At 46.9% G+C, this 20,567-nt stretch overlaps 1 protein-coding gene across 1 annotated transcript in view; it reads left to right on the plus strand.

Moving 5' to 3' along the window:
• Positions 1 to 20,567, plus strand: part of LOC107116870 (gamma-aminobutyric acid type B receptor subunit 2-like) — a 293,581-nt gene that overhangs the window by 181,330 nt on the left and 91,684 nt on the right. The window contains exon 7 of the mRNA XM_015418893.1: positions 19,028 to 19,108. Coding sequence (XP_015274379.1) covers positions 19,028 to 19,108 — 81 coding nt within the window. The remainder of the gene's footprint in view (positions 1 to 19,027; positions 19,109 to 20,567) is intronic.

The following is a 20,567-nucleotide window of genomic DNA, read 5'->3' on the forward strand; positions in this document are numbered from 1 at the left end:
TTAGGTAAGGGGGGGGTAACTCACTTTTAATGCTTAATCGCTCGGTTCTTCCTCCAATTCATTGGCGATCTGGACACAGATCTCTGTTAACTTCAATTCATTCGCTGACCTTCTTGCTTGTCCCGGCTGGCATCAGCTATGCTCGGTAAAAACCGAGCCTCATGGGGGGGGGACCGATTGGGGCAAAAAGGAGCGCCTCAATTCTCCGGCATTGCGCCATCGAAGAGGTCGCCCCCTAACGCGCCCCCGGCTCGGAGCCTCTCACTGAGACTCACCTGGGGGTGTCACTTGAGGTGGCACCCCTCCCAACACCCCTAGAGCGTGGAATGCCTCCCCAGCATCAGGGGAGAGCCTCCGCCATCGCCGAGCCACAGACCGGAAGTCTCTGGGAGAACAAATTTCTATTTATCCGGATGTCCCAAGAGATGCTTTGCTGATCAGGAAAAAATTAAAAGTAACCACCAAACAGCTGCAGGATTTAAAGCAAAAATATCGATGGTTACCCTCTGGTAAACTCTATGTTTATTATCAAGGCAAGCATTTTTATGCATATGATGAAGAAAGCGGAAAACAGCTAATGCAAGCTCTGCAAACAGAAACTCCAATGGAACCAGAGGGAGGGGAAAGATCCTTTAAAAGAAGAAACTTATTTCCGTTGTCTCCACTGAAATCCAGCAAACTTCCAGTGTATACTGGAAGCAGATAAGCTTCATAATCATTACACAATGGAAACATACTCTATGATTTCGAATGGGTAGTTTGAAATGCTTTAATATGACTGGGGAAGGGGGGAGCTGTAATAGTTTGTAGCTCCTAGTTTAAGGGAAACAGGAGATAGCATTGGGCTATCTAACCAGCTATGTAAAGCTGGTTCCTGTATTTCTTCTGTGTATGTAGATTTTAGAGTGTTAGAATAGGTATTGAGTTTGAATTTTTTTTTGGGGGGGGATAGTTTGAGTTTATAATAGGCTAGGTTGTTTCAGTGTTCCCTCTAAGCTGAGTTAGTGTGAGCTAACTCACAGTTTTTTAGCCTCCGGCTCACACATTTTTGTCCTCTCTCAGGAAGAGGAGGGCTTCAGAGCAAACTGATCTATGCAGGAGCCAAATCGCTCACTCACAACTTCAATGTCCGTAGCTCACAAAGCAGAATTTTTGCTCACAAGACTCCACGGCTTAGAGGGAGCATTGGTTGAGATACCTGAATAAATGAATATATGAATATAAAAACGTTATGAAAACACATACAAGCTTTGCGTAAATGCTCTTTTAAATGTTTTTATCGCTTTTTTGATATGCAGGTTATTTATGTAAAGATAGACATAATGTCATCTGAGTTATTTCTTTTTTTTAATCATTTTTATTTTCAGTTTTCAACAACATATACATACTTTTATCTCTTATTTACTAACAATTAGGGGTTAACGTTTACAAATTTTCTTCATACCATTTTATGGCTTTTTCATCTGAGTTATTTCTGATTGTATGCAATATTTTATTTATGCTGTGTTGTTTTGGTTGTTATTAAAAATAAAAATTATAAATAAAAAAAAACTTTCAAGAAAGATAGCAAAGAAAAAAAGAATTCAATACGAAGCAGATGTTTAGACTATATATTAATTAAGTACTTAAAACTTTTTTGTCTGCTGCCTTTTACAGCATATGTGCTGTCTTACTGAAACGTTTGGAGGCAGAAGTAGGCAGAAGTGTGGAATGTGCCCCGTAAGATCCCACAGGGTGCAGTCTTATCCCCCGTGCTATTCAATCTCTATGTACAGCCCTTAGGAGAAATCATTTGTAGTTTTGCCATTAGATGCCATCTGTATGCTGGTGACACTCAGCTCTGTGTCTCTCTGATTCCAAATCTCCTGGGGATGTTGTAGAGGTCTTGAGCCTCTGCCTGATGGTTGTGGTTAAATGGCTGAGAGTGAACAGACTGAAACTGAACCCTGGCCAGACAAAAGTAATGCTGATTGGGAAGACTGAGGTCTTGAAGGCCATTGTGTTTTCACTTTTGATGGGTTCCGCTGCCCCTCGCTGACTCAATCAAGAGTCCAGGGATTATACTGGACCCAGCATCACTGCTGGAGAAGCAAATTTAATACAGCTGCAAAAAGCACTTCCTTCCGACATAGTTTAGACTGGGAGATGGCTGATCTGGCCACCTGGGTCCACACTTTGGTAACGTCAGGATTAGACTATTGTCATGCAATCTACACGTGTTTGCCCTTGAAGTCGACCTGGAGACTCCACCGAGTGCAGAATGCCACCGCTTGGTTGTTACTGGGAGCTAGACAGGACGTGCAGAAGGAAGGCCACCAGGTATAGCTCGATCTCATCAGATCTCAGAAACTAAGCAGGGGTGATTCTTGCATGGGAGACTAACGAGGACTCTGCAGAGGAAGGCAGTGGCAGATCAACTCTGCTTCTCAGTTGCCTTGACAACCCCTTGGTTGTGGCTTGGCAGCACTTAAGTATGTAGTCATGGCCTGCACGTCACACCCATTCGGCAGCCACTCTGCAGAGGGGGCTGCCCATTAGTTCCTGGGTTCAATTCAAGGTACATAAAAAGTCCCTCGGGGCCTTGGACCCTGGCCCCCCTCCTCCTGTGTGTCGCCACAACAACTTTGCTTATCCAAAGAGGGCCTTCTGCTGGTGCCACCCTGCAAATGGGCAACATCTGCAACTGCCTGTACACATGCCCCCCCCACCCTATGCTGGAGGAGGTGAGGAAGGCTCCCCAAACAGAACTGTGTATGAGCTCCTGACAAGGCCTTACCACAGATTTAATCACGGAGCAGTAAAATGTAAGGTCTGCACCTTCAGTTGCGCAGAAAAGACCACAATCTCAAAATATACCTGAGACAGCTAATCCGCACTCCCCTTCTCTTTGGGTTTGCAATGTCCCAGCCCTTTTCAAGGACACATGCTGAGTTTCCTGTAGAGCTTGACATCCACCCACCCACACTCACATTCCACGTGAGACAGAATATATTTCTAACCCTTGAAACACTGCCTGTAGAATGAGTGGACCCCAAGAAGGCAAAAATTGGGCACCCCTATCTTGTGTAATCCCCTTAAGTAAAATGTAGGGATGGGCGGGCAAAATGATGCTCCCTGCACAGCCCTGTATTCCTGGTCCCCCTACCCCATCTCCTGGCCGCCTCCGTGCTTAGACTCCAGGGAGCCTTCCTGTGAAGGAAGCCGCGTGTCACAGGGTGTCTCCCCCTCCCTGACCATCTGCTCTTCCGCTGAGAGAGAACATCTGGCATTGGGAGGCAGGGGTCAAGTCAGCCCCCTCCCTGGGGCAGCTGGAGCCAGGGATTCTCCCTGCCTTCATAACTAAGCCAATAGGCTTGTCCCTTCCCGGCCATGTGACCTCATGAAGCAAGCGTCCACATTTAGGATTGATAGCTGCTCTATTAGGTAGATCAGATTTAATCAACAGCTGCAAATGGTACTTAAGGAAATAATCGTGGCAAAGTGGGTCAGCATGAATCGGAAGTGAGTCAGGCCTTTTGGGAATCCTGCCCAGTCATTTGTTTTAATGAGCACCCAAGGTTTTAAAACCAGCTTACCAGTTTTAATCAGTGACAACCCAGACTATGCCGAGGTATCCGAGTGGATGCAGAAACCGTCACTTAAGTCCTGCTGCATAGAGGTAGGCTCTTCAGTTGCAAGCAGTCTTACGACCTAATTTGACAGTGATTTTAGTCTTGTATCAGTTAAGTCATAATTAATCCTGTGATTTTGGCTGATATGGTGAACTGCCTTCTTGTTTAACCGTATCATTACTTGTCTTGCTTTTCTTTCTGCATACAACACATTAAAAAAAGAAAAGAAATACAGAGCATTTTAGAACAAAAATCCAAATCTGACAATTTTTGAGAAGTACTAGTGTTACTCAGTGTCTGTACACCAATAGGTGGCTGTGACTCAAAGAAAGTTAGACATTTTTTTGGCATCATGGATCTTAAACATTATTGATCTTCTTCGTGGTCTCTGTGCATCACACCTCTGGGATATAGTGCGCCTGCGCCGACCTCGATCGGTTCCTCTTGAAAGTGAAAGGGGTTTTCGTGCCCGCCCCCTCGTCACGCGCCAGCCCCACTGCACATGACCAAGGGAAGGGCACGACGATCCCGCCAGTTCTCTTCTGACCGCCACGCTGGTAGGATCTTCTCCGCTTTGGTCGGTAAAAAAATGGGGCTCTAGGCCTGTTCCTCGTTTTTTCTTTTTGTTTATTTGTTAAGTGAAAGGACTTTGTTTCTACGGATTTATTTCCTTGGACTCTGTAATGTGTTTCTTTAATGGTATCTTTGTGCGGCAGTAAAGATCGCCCCCCCCCCATGCACTACACTCACTTAATTTTTTCATGGACTCTTCTGCTCCTTGCACAAAGCTCTCTAGCAGACCAGGAAGAACAGAGCTGCCAGACTTCGTGTCACGTTTCGGAGTTTGCGCTTTTAACTATGTCGTCAGGACACTTCAGGACATGCGTCAATGTCGATTGCCGCTTCGGCATCGACGGGTTCCCGATGCCGATGCATATCGATGTCAACTGCCCGATGCTTACGCTTGGCCCAGACATCTTTGTCCCATGCCTATTCTCCCTCCATAATGCAGGGAAGGCAAGGACGCTTGGCCAGCCAAGCTAAAAGAGCATAAGACAACTCCCCCTGTGCAAACTCCGCTGACCCCTCGGAGGGCCACGGCACTGAATCCTACGGGGGCTACTTCACTTGACTCTCTGTGCCGAGAGCAGCCACAAGGTGCACTTCGGTCGCCTTCGCTGCATCCTATCCAGCTCCCTCAACACATCCTCGTGGCACCATGGTGACCATGTCAGCACTGGTTCCCTACTCTACTCCGTATGTCCCGGGGCACATACCTACCTTTCCCCCCGGGCACCAGATCTCCTGGCTCAGGAGGGCAGAGTGCTTCGCACTGTACCACACCTTGAGCTCATAGCATGGAGGATTCCCTGGCACTGCATTAGCAGGATTGACCTAGTCCTGTCAAACCATTGGCAGTCAGCTATACGCACTGCCTTTGAACAGAAGTGGAAGAAGCTTTTGCTTTGCCTTGAGTCATTGGGTTTATTTCCACCCCCTTCGGGCTTCAGGGTACTCTTCGGATTAGTATTGACCCACCTGGAGTTGGGTCTCAGTTGTTTTTCTTTAAGAACCTTTTTGGCCACCACCTACGCCAATCATCCGGTGGTTGATATTCAAACACCATTTTAGTCAGCGATCTGTTTTTATTGCCGATGGTTTTATGCTGGGCTGGGATTTTTTTACTGCTGGATTTTAATTAATACCTTTAAATGTTTTGTTCTTATTATTTTTATTTTGTACGCTTCCTCAGGCAGGTTCCTGGAGAAGTAGCATAAAATAATTCTAAAGAAATAGTATGGTACATATATCTATGCAGATTGTGAGCGTGGATAAATGTTACCCATGAGCCCATGTGGAAGGACGGGATATAAATCTAATAAATAAATAAATTATACTCTTGGCTGTTTTCCAGAGAACAAAAACCAAAATTACTGTAAACTAAGTACTGTCATCTTAGTGAGAGATTTTATTCAGTGTCTCACTATTGCTGATAAATGCCAGGTGTTTTTTTTCATACCACTGAATATGAATTCTACCACATTGTAATTTAAAGTTTCTTACAACTGCCAAGCTTTTGAAGGACCTGCATTTCTCCGTGTTGGGATTTTTATGAGCCAGGTGCTGGCTGTAGGCTTCCAACAACTCTATGCAGACTGAAGGATCGCAGGTGACGCAAGCCAGGAGGGGCGGATCCAGCCCCTTTAAATGTGTGGGGACATTTTGAGCGATTCAGCTGAATAAAAACTCCAATGAAGGAGGGAAATGCACACAATTCTTCTCAGGTTTTAATCAGCTTGGCAAGGAATCCATTCCTTACATTATATAATATATCATACTTGCCGGGAAGCACCCTGGCATTTTCTGACAGGATGACAATCAAAAATTAAGTCTTTGTGGCTACAGGCAATTAGCTTTACTGTGCAAGGCGGTGTGTTCCAAGCAGTAAGCATTTTACTGCATTATAAAAACTTTTTTTCCTCCTCTGTACTACAGTGTTGGGCCTCAGGGTATGTTTTACTTGAATGCTTTTATTTGCATATTTTAGTAATTTTGATATTGTTACGTCTTATTGTTTAATGACCCTGTGAAATGTTCATGTACCCAGTCCCAAGTGGAAAGCAGGTTGCTGCAGTGGCAAGGGGTTTGGTAGCCATAAGCAGGAAAACTGCTGATCATGAGATGAAGTACATACAAAGAGCCCTGCTGGATCCGAAGGGTGGGCCAAGGATTCCAGAATCGCCTGCGTACGCAGCAATCAAAAGAGTCACCTTGGAGGGCCTTTCCCAGGGCTGCTTCCCGCCACTAGTATTAGGCTTGCCAAGCCCCCCTGGGGGCGGGTAAATTCCCACCCGGGAGGCCCGTTACCCGCCGCAGGTGGATCATGCCCCAGGGGGAACTCCACCCCCTGCCAGAGGGCGTCCCCAGTGTGATGATGTCACCCGGAGGTGACATCATCACACTGGCCACGTTGTAGGAGGGACACTCTGTGAATCGAGGGAAAACTCTATGGTTTTCCCTTGAGTCACGGTGCCCCACCCCCAATGTGGGCGACACAGATGACGTGCACGTGGGGGGACTCCCGACAGAGCCAGGAATCCCCCCGCTTTGCAGGTAAGTCGACTTGGCAACCCTAACTAGTATTGAGACGTTTGCTGCCTCTGGATATGGAGGTTCCCTTCGGTCAGTATAGCTGGTTGCTGTCAGGTAGCCCTGTCATGGTGTTGGAATGTGAGGGGGAATATTATCTCCCTCCCGTTCTCAGCGCTTTTTTGCCTAGCGCTCCGCTATCTGCACTGTAGCCTTGAAGATGTCTTTCTGTAATTCCCCAGGCCTGGGCACTGTAACTGCTTTAGGCGCAAAATTGCTTGCTTGCTGGCAGGGCCCGCGCACGAGAGAAAACTTCATTGGCTTTGCAGGTGGCGGGGGGCTGTTTGAATATGCTATAAGTTAGTAGCCATCTTATTACAGGTCATTCTTAACACAGGCTGTATACATGTACTTTAGTTCTGCGTTACCATAATAAACACATCTTCTGATGAAAGCCTGGGTGTGTGGACTACCTGCCTAAAGTTCCTGACAGTTGCCCCTGATGGAACTATCCTCCATGAATCCATCTAATCCCCTTTTACAGAATGCTATACTCATGGCCAAAGGAACTGCGGTGGCTCAAGTGGTTAAGACGCTGAACTGCAGGCTGTGGAAGGTCGGTAGTTCAGCAGTTCGAGACCCGAGTGTGCCGCATGACGGAGTGAGCTCCCGTCTCTAGTTCCAGCTTCTGCCATCCTAGCAGTTCGAAAGCAAGAAATTGCAAGTAGATCAACAGGGACCACTTCAGTGGGAAGGTAACAGCGTTCCGTGCGCCTTGGTGTTTAGTCATGCCAGCCACATGACCACGGAAACGTCTTCGGACAGCGCTGGCACTTCGGCTTTGAAACGGAGATGAGCACCGCAACCCTAGAGTCGGATTCGACTTGCTTTCGAGCAAGGGAACCTTTACCTTTACCTTATACTCATGGCCATCACTATCTCCACCTGCAGTGAATTCCACAGTTTAATTACTTGGCAAGGAAAATGGGCCTTCCTTTTGTCTTTTTATCAGTGTGATTGGGTATCTTCGAGTTGCAGTATTATGGGAGAGGGAGCAAAAGATCTCTCTGTCCATGTTCTCCACCCCATAAAGATGTATGTTGTTAGAGCCAAAGCAGGTAGCTCGTGCTTGGTTGAAGTGTAAATCATGGTGACTTCAGCAGTGCTATACTAAGCAGACTTATCCTCTTCTAAGCCCACTGAGAATGGCAAGGAGCTACCAAGGCCACGACTGCAGCTTCTGAGTGGCTAGTGGAACCCAGCTCCAAGGCATGGCATCATAAGCCCTTGCTCATGCCAAGCGCCCGTGCCATCTCCCATGGCCTGCCTGTAAGGGTGTGGCATTCCCCTCCCTTCAGCAACGCACATTGCTGGATGCAGCAATATTTTTTTTAAAATAGATTTTATTGGTTTTCTACAGAAGAAAGAAAAAGACAATAACTACAAAAACAAACACAACAACAAGCATGGAGCGCATGTACTCATTATGACTACTTAAATTTTACATAGATGGGATCATTCTTTTATGCACCTAAACCAATTTAACCATTTAAAATGTAGAGCTCATATCTTAATAGTTATGTTGTACATCTTTTAAGATATTCCTCAGTCCATTTATATAGTCTTGACAAGGTTTTCTCAAATATTTCTTCTTTTTTATTTTGTAATTGTAGAGTTAATTTGTGCATTTCCGCTGTTTCCAGTAATTTATAAATTATTTCTTCTTTTGATGGAATTTCTTCTTTTCTCCAGTATTTTGCATACAAAATCCTAGCCATAGTTATAACACATGCAATCATATAAGCATCTGGTTTCTTAAAATTCTCTGGAATGATATTTAATAAAAACAGTTATGGTACAAATGGTATAGTTGCTTCTAGCATTTTTTGTAATATCTCATGTATCCATATCCAATATTTTTTGGTTACATTACAAGATCACCACATATGAAAAAAGAACCGGTGTTTTGCTTACATTTCCAACATACATTTGACATACTTGGGTAGCATTTTGCTAAATCCTAAAAGAAATTGACCCTGACTGTTCCCTGGAAGGCCAGATAATGAAACTGAAGCTCAAATATTTTGGCCACCCAATGACAAGGGAGCACTCCCTGGAGAAGAAGACCCTGATGCTGGGAAAGATTGAAGGTCAAAGAAGACGGGGACGGCAAAGGATGAGATGGTTAGACAGTGTCATGGATGCAACGAACATGAAGTTGAGCCAACTTCAGAGGACAGCGGAAGACAGGAGGGCCTGGCGTGATCTGGTCCATGGGGTCCCGAAGAGTCGGACTCGAATGTGCGACTGAACAACAAAAACGTGACCACGGTACCTTCTTGCCTGCTAACTTTCACATTTGGAAAAAAGCCACGTCATTCCTGGTTTTTATATTTGTATGATTATTACTTAATCCGCGTAGTTAGAGCTAGAAATAGTTCTGCAGCAGAATGTTTCTGCCTGCTGCTGCTCATCTATCAAACACCCTCTCTCTCTCTCTCAACTAATCCTTTTGATCACAAGAAATCCAAATCCATCATCTACGCTTATTTATTCTTTGGTGCAGCTGGGAAATCAACAACAGCTAAGTTCCTTTTGGAGGGGATGGAAAAAAGCTGATTGTATTTACAGAGGCAAAGAGGTGTATAAAGTGTGATGTGCTTACAAACTTATCCATAGTTTTAATGTGTTCAGTATACCTTCATATATTTAATTTGCAGGAGTTTCTAGGAGAAAAAGAAGACTAAGAGGGAAAATGATTGATAGGTATAGAATAGTGCCTGGGGAGGAGTAAGTCACACTTATTCCTCCCTCTCTCATAATACTGGGATTTGGGGGAAGCCAGTGAAGTTGATGGGTAATAAATTCAGGACAGACAAAAGGAAATGAGTAAAGTAATTAGATGGCGGACATCACGGCCAGTGGCTGTAGTGAGGGCAATGAGCATTTGTTGTTTTTGTCATTGTTCAGTCACACAGTCGAGTCCAACGCAATTGATGGGAAAGAGGTCCACCAATGATGACTATAGGGAACCTTCATCTCCAGAAGCAGAACACCTCTGATTATGAGCGCGAGGAAGCAACGTCAGGCGTTGGCCTTGGCTGTTCCTTGGTCCTTTGGAGTAATGTGTCGTAATGTCACATTAGGATATGGGAGACACGGGTCTGAACGTTCAGTCTGTCGTGGGAGCTTGCTCGCTGACCTTGGGCCCTTTGTATTCTGGTCAGGTTATACCTATGGCATTAAAGAAATCTCCAGTACAATTCAAACTGATTTCCTCAGACCACAAAATACTGCCTTATTCCAATGTGACAATGCATGTGTCCGCTAACATCTTTCTCCCTCCACCCCCTAGATAATGCCTTTATTGTATTAAGAAATAAGCCTGTGATGAGACCCCCCCCAAATATTCAACATAAATATTATTGCTTCCCCCCCCCCCCGTGTTGTGATTGACAGCTGTACTGTCCTTATCTATTTATGGGCTTACATCACTGAGGGAACTCCACTTAATCTAGATGTGCTTTAAAAATTCCTTATCGTCCTTTACTCTGCTGGCCACAGATGTTTCCCTGATATCTTTAGCTTCTCTTATCAGTTGTCTGACAGGTAGCAAGTACCATTTTATCCATTTTTATCAAACCTAATTTCCCCCTTTGTAATATTATGTATTTATATTCTATATACTCCTCTCAGACGTAGTGATTAAATATACCAATCACATTTGTGAAGTTTCTATTTCGTGATCCCGAGGAAGGCTTCTCAGCTCTGTGCAGAAGCTGAATGTTTCCAAACAGCCCAAACAAGGGCCACTCCCCCCACCAGAAGCCTCTGCTTTTATTGCAGGGCAGTCCCGCCCAAAAGGCACATCTCCTGCAAAGCCACCAAGGCCCAGTCAATCTATATCCCTGCCTTCTACTTTAAATGCTCTCTTCCCATCTTCTGTCTTGTCCTTCCTGGGTCTTATCTCTTCCTACCCAGTCTCTCATTGTTGAGCAACATTTCTCCTGAAATACGAAAGGAAGAACAGTTTTTTTAAAAATACATGAACAGCCGGGGGGGGGGGGGTGCCTTCGGGAAGGCTGTTCCCTGCTTTTTCCATGCAAGTTCCTAAATTGAACATGTCATTTGATGTGAAGAACAGTAAGGCATGCAGAGATCCAACAGGCAACTAGTTTGGAGGGGGGGAGAATAACTCTGATGCACATTTGCATCAGCAGCAATTGAACGCACCAAACATACTATGCAGAGATGGAGCAAAACGGGGCTTTTTTGTAGAAAAAGCCCAGCAGGAACTCATTAGCAGAATAGGCCACACCCAACAGCAGAAATTCATTAGCATATTAGGCCGCACCCCATGCTTTCCCTTGGCTTGCCCATGCAAAAGCAGCCATTGTCTCCAGGAGAACTGATCTTGGTCATCTGGACATCAGTTTTAATAGCTGGAGATCTCCAGGTGCCGCCTGGAGGTTGGCTTATGTTTATTTGGGGTTATGCAGTGGCAACTAAGGTAGAAAAGCACCTCCTCCTATGCCATGTCTTCTGGGTTCTAAGGGTCTGGAAAGTGGTTCCATAGCCAATTACATGGTTGCCAACTCTGGGTTGGGAAATACCTGTAGATTTGAGGGGTAGAGCCTGGGGAGGGAAGGGTTTGGGGTGGGGAGGGACCTCAGCAGGATATAATGCCATTGAGTCCACTGGCCAAAGCAGCCATTGTCTTCAGGAGAACTGATCTTGGTCATCTGGACATCAGTTGTAATAGCTAGGAAATTTTCTGTAGGGGAAATGATGTGTTGTGGCTGGGGAACACGGTGGTTTCTGGGAGATCTCCAGGCCCCACAGGGAGATTGGCAACTCCAGTGACCATTAAGGGAAGACTGGGATATGTATTCTACCTCAGGACACATTCAGTGACTCCCAACAGCAACAGCAAACTATTTAGAATGTTAGAGGCAAAGGCCAATCAGGCCACATATGCAAATGACTTCTGTGTTCCGACTAGCTACAGGGGGGGGGGAGGAACAGCAAACTGTTTGGAATGTTGGAGGCGGGACTCAGGCAACACAGCCAGTGGATAGGGACAGTTTCTGAGTGACACATCATAGAGCCAACTGATTTAGGAGCATGTGGAATGTTCAGAAAGTGCCACCCCACTTCACAATTATATATAAGGAGATATATATATTTCCCAATTGTGCTGCCTATGTGTGGAAACCTAAATCAATGGATCAGGGCTGAATTTACCCCAAACAGGATTTTCTACCAACTTGGGTGACCCCCCCTTAGGTCTGCAGGAAAAAATGAAAAGTTTAAAACAAACATTAGGAGCATTTAAATCCCCCCCCCAAAAGTGCACTTACCTTTCTTTTCAAAGCTGTGGGTGGTGCCAGCCTCCCAGTGGCTCTCCAGGCCTGGTCGCAGCAGCACCAGTGTCTGGATGGCTCACAGCGCCCAGGCACGGAGGTGCTGGCAGAGACTGCGGGACGCTGTGGGAGGGAGGCTGGAAGGTTGGGAGCTCTACAACAAGGCCAGTGTTTGTGTGTGGGGAGAATCCTCGGAGATCCAGAGCTGCAGAGCTCTTGACCACCAAGGCCGTTATCGGGCGGGGGGAGTCTGTAGGTCGGGAATACGGGAACAGGAGAGCTGTTCTGGGCATGGAGAAGCTCCCCACCCCTGCTGCTGCTGCTCTGACTGGTAAAGAGGGGGAGGAAAGAGATTGACAGATGGATAGGCTGAAATTTATGGGGATGGGGAGAAAGACAGGAATGGAGGGTAGGTTGGAATGATCAGGGAGGGGCAGGTTGATGGAGAAGGGTTGGGGGGGCAAAAGAGATGAAAGGTAAGTTGACAGATCAGGTAGGCTGACAGATCAGGGGAGGGGATGAGATTGTTAGAGAAAGGGGAAGCAAAGCGGGGGAAGGAGTGCAGTCTTGCCGCGAGCTTCTTGTACAGTCTAACACAGGCTGTTTTATTTAAGAGCAACTACAATTTCAGTTGCATTGTTGCTCTTTTTTCAACAATTCTTCAAAATGCTCCAGTTTCATTGTACAGCCAGTTTGGTGTCGTGGTTAAGTGTGCGGACTCTAATCTGGGAGAACCGGGTTTGATTCCCCACTCCTCCACTTGCAGCTGCTGGTGTGACCTTGGGTCAGTCACAAGCTCTGGCACAGCTGTCCTTGAAAAAGAGCAGTTTGTGTCAAGAGCTCTCTCAGCCCCACTCACCTCACAGGGTGTCTGTTGTGGGGAGGGGAAGGGAAAGGAGTTTGTCAGCCGCTCTGAGACTCCAAGTGAAGGGCAGGGTAAAAGCCAATCTCTTCTTCTTTTTCTATAATTGTAATCAAACAGTTTAAAAAACTGCCATTTTTACCACAGTTTAGATGCCCATGCCTAAGAAGTAAATCACATGGAGACACCACAAACAGCCTGCTCTCTGGATAAATATTTTTATTTTACAGTAACCACTGAATTACCTTATTTCTTACAGCAGACGAGCAGTTCTCTCACGGCATGCCAGTGAACGTCAGCAGGCTGTTTGGGAATGAATGCCCTGTCTAAACGATAAGCCTCTTAACGCCACTTCAGCGATCCTCAGTTCCCCCAGAGAATCATGTTTGATGAGTTCCCTGTTAACACTATTATGATTCCCAGGGTTGCTTTGGAAGAGAGAGTTCATTGGTTGCCTTGTGCTCCCTGGCTGCACTGTTTGTAATATCCTACAGTCTACCTTCAGTTTTAGCAAGAAAGACAGACTTTTTGTTGTTGTTCAGTCGCACAGTCGAGTCCGACTCTTCACAACCCCATGGACCAGATCACGCCAGGCCCTCCTGTCTTCCGCCGTCCTCTGAAGTTTGCTCAAATTCATGTTTGTTGCATCGATGACACTGTCTAACCATCTCATCCTTTGCCGTCCCCGTCTTCTTTGACCTTCAGTCTTTCCCAGCATCAGGGTCTTCTCCAGTGAGTGCTCCCTTCTCATTGGGTGGCCAAAGTATTTGAGCTTCAGTTTCATTATCTGGCCTTCCAGGGAACAGTCAGGGTTGATTTCTTTTAGGATTGACTAATTTGATCTTCTTGCAGTCCAAGGGACTCTCAAGAGTCTTCTCCAGCACCATAGTTCAAAAGAATCTATTCTTCGGCGCTCGGCCTTCCTTATAGTCCAACTCTCACAGCCATACATGACTACCGGGAATACCACTGCTTTGACCATGCGGACTTTTGTTGGCAGGGTGACGTCTCTACTTTTTATCATGCTGTTTAACATAACAACAGTGATAAATAGTAATAATAATAGTTAAATCTGTACTGTGGCAGTGCCTCTCATATCAGATTTATAATTACTGTTCTTCTGTTCTTCCTGTTCTTCATATATAATATCCTGTTCTTCAAGAGGCCTGTAAGAACACGTGAGAGGAGCCTGCTGGATGAGACCAGTGAGGGTCCATCTAGTCCAGAATCCTGTCTCACACAGTGACCGACCAGTTGCTCTGGAGGGCCAACCACAGGGCACAGAGGCCGAGGCCTTCCCCTACTCCTGCCCCCTGGCCCTCTGGTATCCAGAGGTTTGCTGCCGCCTCTAGATAGGAAGGCTCCCTTCAGTCATCATTAAGGATGGGCCTGAACTAGAAAAAATGCAGTTTGGTTCATGACGTGCCATGTTTGCCAACCATCGACCGTCACGAATTTTTGGCCACCTCACGAACTGTTTTAGTTTATGAGGTTCATGTAGCGGTAGAATGGACCCCCAACCCCCACCCCGGCATGCTAGAGACACTAAACTTGTGCTGACTCTTCTCTACCTGTTCTCCAAGTTGGGTGAGGATTGGATTTATGGGGTCTGATTAACGCCCCCCCAAAGAGGGCGCCCCCAGGAAAGGGCTTTCTGGGGAAATGTCATTTCCACATACCCTCCAAGTTTTGATCAAGTGGAGACGGTCTGTCTGGGAATGTCTCTGCTCACGAACCAGACAAACCTCCAAAAACAGCTTGACAGTTCTTGGAGAGTTTGTGCCAGGTAGCCTGCCACGCGCTTGACTTTATGAAGCAAGAACCAGCCAAAATCCATTGTGAACTTTAGTTTGTGATCCGGTTCATGCCCCTCCCTAGTCACCATGGCTAGCGCCCATTGATGGACTGCTACTCCGTGATCCTGTCTAACCCCTTTTAAAAACTATCTGTCCTCATGGCCATCAGTGTCTATTTTTTGCTTATTGTTTCTAGACAACGTTACACGTGCAGTTCCGTCCATTTAAGTGGATTTGGTCCAAAACGAGTAGATGTTAACCTGGGCGAAGTCCAAGAGGGCCGCGTGGGGTTCTCCCCTGCCTGCACCTGTGCTTCTGAGCACGTCCCAGCAGGACTGCTCCCTCCTGTGCCACCAGACCTGCCACTCCCCAAATTCAGGGACTTTTAGAAGTGGCCTCCAGTGCAGCAGAGGAGGTTACAGGGGAAGGGGGAAGCCGTGGTGTGTACTTAGGGATGCCAACTGGCCTGGAGAAGAAAGCATGACCAGTCCTTTTAAGAGAGGCTTAATACTGTCCTCCATGCCATGAAAAGCTTCAGCTGCCCTTTCCCACACACACATCAAACTTCTATTAAAGGGAAAGGGCATTTTTCTCCAGTACTGTTGGCAACCCCAAGTGTGGACTTCGAGCTGCTTGAATATACCTGTAGGGATGCTTTACATCCTGGCCAAACCAGAAACCTAACTACATGTTACAATGTTTGGTGGTACTACTCATGTCTGACATGTCATGTCAAGCAGATGCCCCGGGAATTCTCTGTTGGAACTTGGGGTGTGACCCCACACAAGCTGTTTGGCCCGACACGGCCACCCCTCCCCTCTGGATCGAACGGGCGCAGGTCACACAGCCACGTCGGTCAGGCGTTCCCCCGCCATACTCACCCCGTGAAAGGATGGCTTGGACCACATCACAAGTGGTGTTTTGGGTCCCCTGTACACTAATTGTGCATGGCCAGACGTCTGAGTGCAGAGAGTAACACGCAGGACAGATGGGTGGTCTGAACCTGCCGATCTGTTTCCACCAGTGGGGTCTGTTTTTGAGTTTTTGCCTATATGTGTGTGAGTGCGTATGCATTTTTTAAAAACGACCGGGCAGCGTGCTCCATGGCTCAGGCGCTGTAGTAATGACCAGACCCCGGGGCAACAGTTTCATCGAACGGCGGAGACGGCAAGGGGGGTGGTCCCAAAGGCTCCCGAGGACCCGAACCCCTCCCTCAGCGTCCACGGAGATACAGGGAGAGCCCGGGAAAGGGACGGGAGGAACGGTCTGGGTTGGACCGCGTTCCTCAGCTGCTGAATGGGGGGGGGAGCCCGGTTGAAGGGAAGAGACAGTTGGAGGGTCTCGACCTTACCTCTAAGAGCTGCAGATGACGAGAAAGCGAGAGTAGGTCTCGTCATCCCGACCGGAAGTAGGCACTCCCTTACAAGCCCCGTTCCAGGCTAGAAACGCTGAGTATACCAGGGGCGGGACCACAGAGGGGGAAGCACCACGGGATAGGAGACCAAGGTGATAGGCAGGTGGAATAGCCTATAGGTTTAGGAAGCACAGAAAGTCCATCCTAAAAGAAATCAACCCTGACTGTTCCCTGGAAGGCCAGATAATGAAACTGAAGCTCAAATACTTTGGCCACCCAATGAGAAGGGAGCACTCACTGGAGAAGAAGACCCTGATGCTGGGAAAGATTGAAGGTCAAAGAAGACGGGGACGGCAAAGGATGAGATGGTTAGTCAGTGTCATAGATGCAACGAACATGAAATTGAGCAAACTTCAGAGGACGGCGGAAGACCGGAAGGCCTGGCGGGACCTGGTCCATGGGGTCGCGAAGAGTCAGACTCGACTGCGACTGAACAACAACAAACACACTTTAATTCCCCCAGTGTGGCAAACAGTGGCTCCATGGGGCTTTTTGAATGAAGTGGGAGGGATGGTGTGAGAGGAAGAGGGTTAAATGCCCTCTCCCTGCACACCATGATCTTGATCAAAACTGACACCCTGTGCTCAAGAATCTGTCAGGGAATTCCCAGCACACTGCTGTTTGATGTGGGGTGAACACGAGGAAGACACCCGACCAGTGCCACATGTCGTTGAGTTCTCTGTTCCCAACTCTATTGATTTTGAAAGTAGGATGACAAGATGGAGTCCCTTGGATGGGTCTCTCTAGCCTTCCTGTTCTGCTGTCTCTGCTTCACCTCTAATTTGCAGACTTGGACAGCCAGTGCTGTTTAAAAAGCTTCCGGGCTAAGGTTTTGGATTGGATGCTGTAGTCCTTTGGGTGAAATGATTATTTGTTTAGACTCCCAGACCATTGCTGTTTGGGCTTTCCATTGCTGCTTAAGGAAAGACCACTTTAGGATCATTGCATTACCTCATCTCATTTAGTTGATAAGTACACTGTGTAGAATAACCAGAAATTATTTGTGGCTTTCCTGGATTTGAAAGGTGCATTTGACTCAGTTGACAGGGACCTTCTTTGGATTACATTAGACTGGCTGAATATGGACAAGAGACTTCTTTTGCTCATTAGGAATCTCTACGCTTTCAATACTTGTCAGATCAAACTAGCAGGCAACCTGACACCGAAGATTGCTGCAAACAACGGTGTTAAACAGGGTTGCATTTTAGCTCCCTTTTTATTTAACATCTTCAGCTGTCTGGTGCTGACTGTCATAGTCCAAATCTTGGTGCAACACGTGTTCCTCTACCTCTTTATGCCGATGATACAGTGCTGCTGTCTTGCACCAGAGTCGGTTTAAGACATCTGTTGACCCACTGTATTGCTTTTTTCACCAGTAATAAGCTCCAGCTGAACTATGACAAGTCAAAAATCCTAGTGTTCTCTAAAAAGTGGAGAGCATATAAATGGGCTATCAATGGCAAAGGGATAAATACTTCAAATATCTAAGAATTTACTTTCAGTACGATGTAACCTGGTCTATCCACTGCAAACATGCAGTGAAGGCAAGTAGCACTAGTGCGTCGGCTATAGCACGTTTCTTTTACCACAGAGGCAACTCATTCATGCCGGCTGCAATAAAAATATTTAAGTCCAAAGTGATCTCACAATTACTGTATGGTATTCCAATTTGGATAAGATCCTTTGACTGTGCCATTGTGTATGTCTAATCTAAATTCCTGCGGAAAATTCTGGTTTTGCTGAAATGTGTTTCAAATGCAGTTATATATCTAGAAACAGATCTGTCTTTAACGGAAACTTGTGCATGGCTTATTGTCAGCTACGCCGCCATTGTATGGGGGAGGGGGAAGGGAGTCTGCAGAGTGAACATCTTTTTCTCCTGGAATGTTGGTTTTGCTTTTCTCACTTGGCCTTATCTTGTGGCATGCAAGGCTTGCACCTCTGATTGGGTTAACGCTATCAGCCTCCCCCCCCCCCGCTTAAAATGCAGGATATCTTCCCCTCTTCCGCCTGTTGGGTTAGCCTTTACACAGAATGTATGCACAGATGACCTGCTTCTACTGAACTCAATAAACTTGATCCCGTTGAAGAAGAAGAAGAAGAGAAGAGAAGAGATTGGATTTCTACCCTGCCCTTCACTACCGAAAGGTGTCTCAGAGCGGCTTACAAACTCCTTTCCCTTCCCCTCCCCACAACAGACACCCTGTGAGGTGGGTGGGGCTGAGAGAGCTCTTGACAGAAACTGCCCTTTTTCAAGAACAGCTCCTTATCAGAGCTACGGCTTGCCCAAGGTCATCCAGCCAGGTGCAAACGGAGGAGGAGTGGGGAATCAAACCCGGTTCTCCCAGATTAGAGTCCGCGCACTTAACCACTACACCAAACTGGAACGTTGTTGAGCCTGAGTTTGTGGGACTCTGACAGAGTGTAAAGGCTACTATAGTCCCTAACCCCAATGTCAAAATGAGCAATGAGGAAGACAGGGGTGTTCCAACCACTACGGCAGAAGAGGTCCCTACCACAACGGGAGAGACCCCCCTCACTACCAGTTCCAGTGGGGGGCTGGGTTACAAGAAACCCTGGAGGGACCCATACTCATGGTCTTGTTTCCCAACCGATACCCAAGAGTCGTGGACAGGGGTCATTTCGTAGGAAAAGAGGTGCAGGAACTCATTAGCATGATTCATTAGCACAACTTATTTGCATATGCCACACCCCCTGACATCACCGGAAGTGTGTCAGAAGGCAACACCCACCGCTCAGGCTCCACTGGACTGTTTTGGATTGCTAGCTATTGGGGGGGGGGGACGTGCAGATCTGTCTTCGCGGAGGAGGGAGAACTTGTACCTGAATAAAACTTGGTCAAATAATCCCATTTGTTTGTTTTGCTGCAGACAAGCGGGAAGTGAAGGTGGGAGAATATAATGCTGTAGCCGATACGCTGGAAATCATCAACAACTCCATCAAGTTCCAAGGTAAGGCAGAAGGAGGCACAAGAGAACAGTCTTGAAGATGGCTGCGTAATTGTTAGATCACATGCAAGAAGTAGAAAAGTTTCTCTACCCCTTGTGAAAAACTGGCTCAGAGAATAGCTTGTCGTGAGGAGGAGTAACGGCTTGTACAGACACCACAGGTGGACGTGGCTGCTTCTCCAGGCGCTCCAGTGGTCAGTGCCAGACCGTGGGCAGGAAGGCAGGGCAAGGACAGGTATGAGCCCGGGTGAGTTTCCCGCAAAAACCCTCCTTGGAGTATGTCGTCCACCAGCTCCAGTCTTGCCACTCAGTGGTCTGTTAAAAAACAGACTCATGTCTTTGGTCTTCTTGTCTCATCCCTCCTCTTTCTCATTCAGAGTCCAGAGGGCTGCTGTTCCGTTCGGAATGACATCCTCTCCTGTCAGTTTTCTCATCGTACTGGTGGAACTCCCCGGTCAGTCCTGTATTTTGGGCAGAAAGAGAGGTTTTCGTCACACTCCTCAGAGTTCTGTACAGCAGGTTTTTTAACTTTTAAAACTGCATTCCTGTTAATTTTTACTTCCTGTACTGTGATATGCAAAACAGTGCAGAAATGTGGCCCCCAAATGTACAAAAAATGTTCCCAAAGTACCGAGCTGATCTGGGGGCAAGAAAAACGAAAGCTCCTGACTTGGAGGCTTTCTTCCCTGGGCACCCTTGGGTTTGCCTCACCTCTACCCCAGCCAGTTTTGACTGTCAAGCAAGGACAGAACAGGAGCTGGTGGCTTGTGAAGAAGCCCTGAAGATTCCCCTCTCAATAGCTCCTGCCAGCCCTTCCCACTCCAGGAGGAGCCGATGGCCGACAGACTTACCCTTTCGGCTGCCGGACTCTTTGGCCTGGCCTCGGCTCCTCTCAGTCCTCCATAACCAGCTTCATGATCCTGAGAGCCAACATGGCACAGTGGCTAGAGGTGCTGGGTGAGGATCTAGGAGACTCAGGTCTGAATTCTGACGTGGGAGATAGCCGCTGGACGACCTTGGGCGACGAAGAGCCAGTCTGTTGCAAGCCATACAAGAGAAAAGCGGGGTATAGTTATCTAAATACACAAACATTTCTAACACCCTTGTTCTCATATTAAAAGTCAGTGCCCCTTGCATTGAATTGCTCTAAAATAACCTGTTCTACGCTTTAAATGCTGAAGTGTTTTTGTTGAGAACTGCAAGGTGAGGATCTGTTCTGGGACCTGTTTTGTTCAACATCTTTATCAATAGTTGCTGTAGATTTTCCGGGCTGTCTGGCCATGGTCTTGGCATTGTAGGACCTGACGTTTTGCCAGCAGCTGTGACTGGCATCCTCAGAGGTATAAACACAGAAAGATAGGAGGACTCTCTGTGTCAAGGTGAGAAGAAAAATGGTAGGCAGGTCATTGATATCTACTCAGGAAGGTGGGGCAGGGCTGAGTCATTATCTTGTAGGAGTTTC

This window comes from Gekko japonicus, unplaced genomic scaffold (assembly GCF_001447785.1).
Source record: "Gekko japonicus isolate JY-2015 unplaced genomic scaffold, Gekko_japonicus_V1.1 scaffold1976, whole genome shotgun sequence".
In the NCBI taxonomy this organism is placed as follows: Eukaryota; Metazoa; Chordata; class Lepidosauria; order Squamata; family Gekkonidae; genus Gekko; species Gekko japonicus.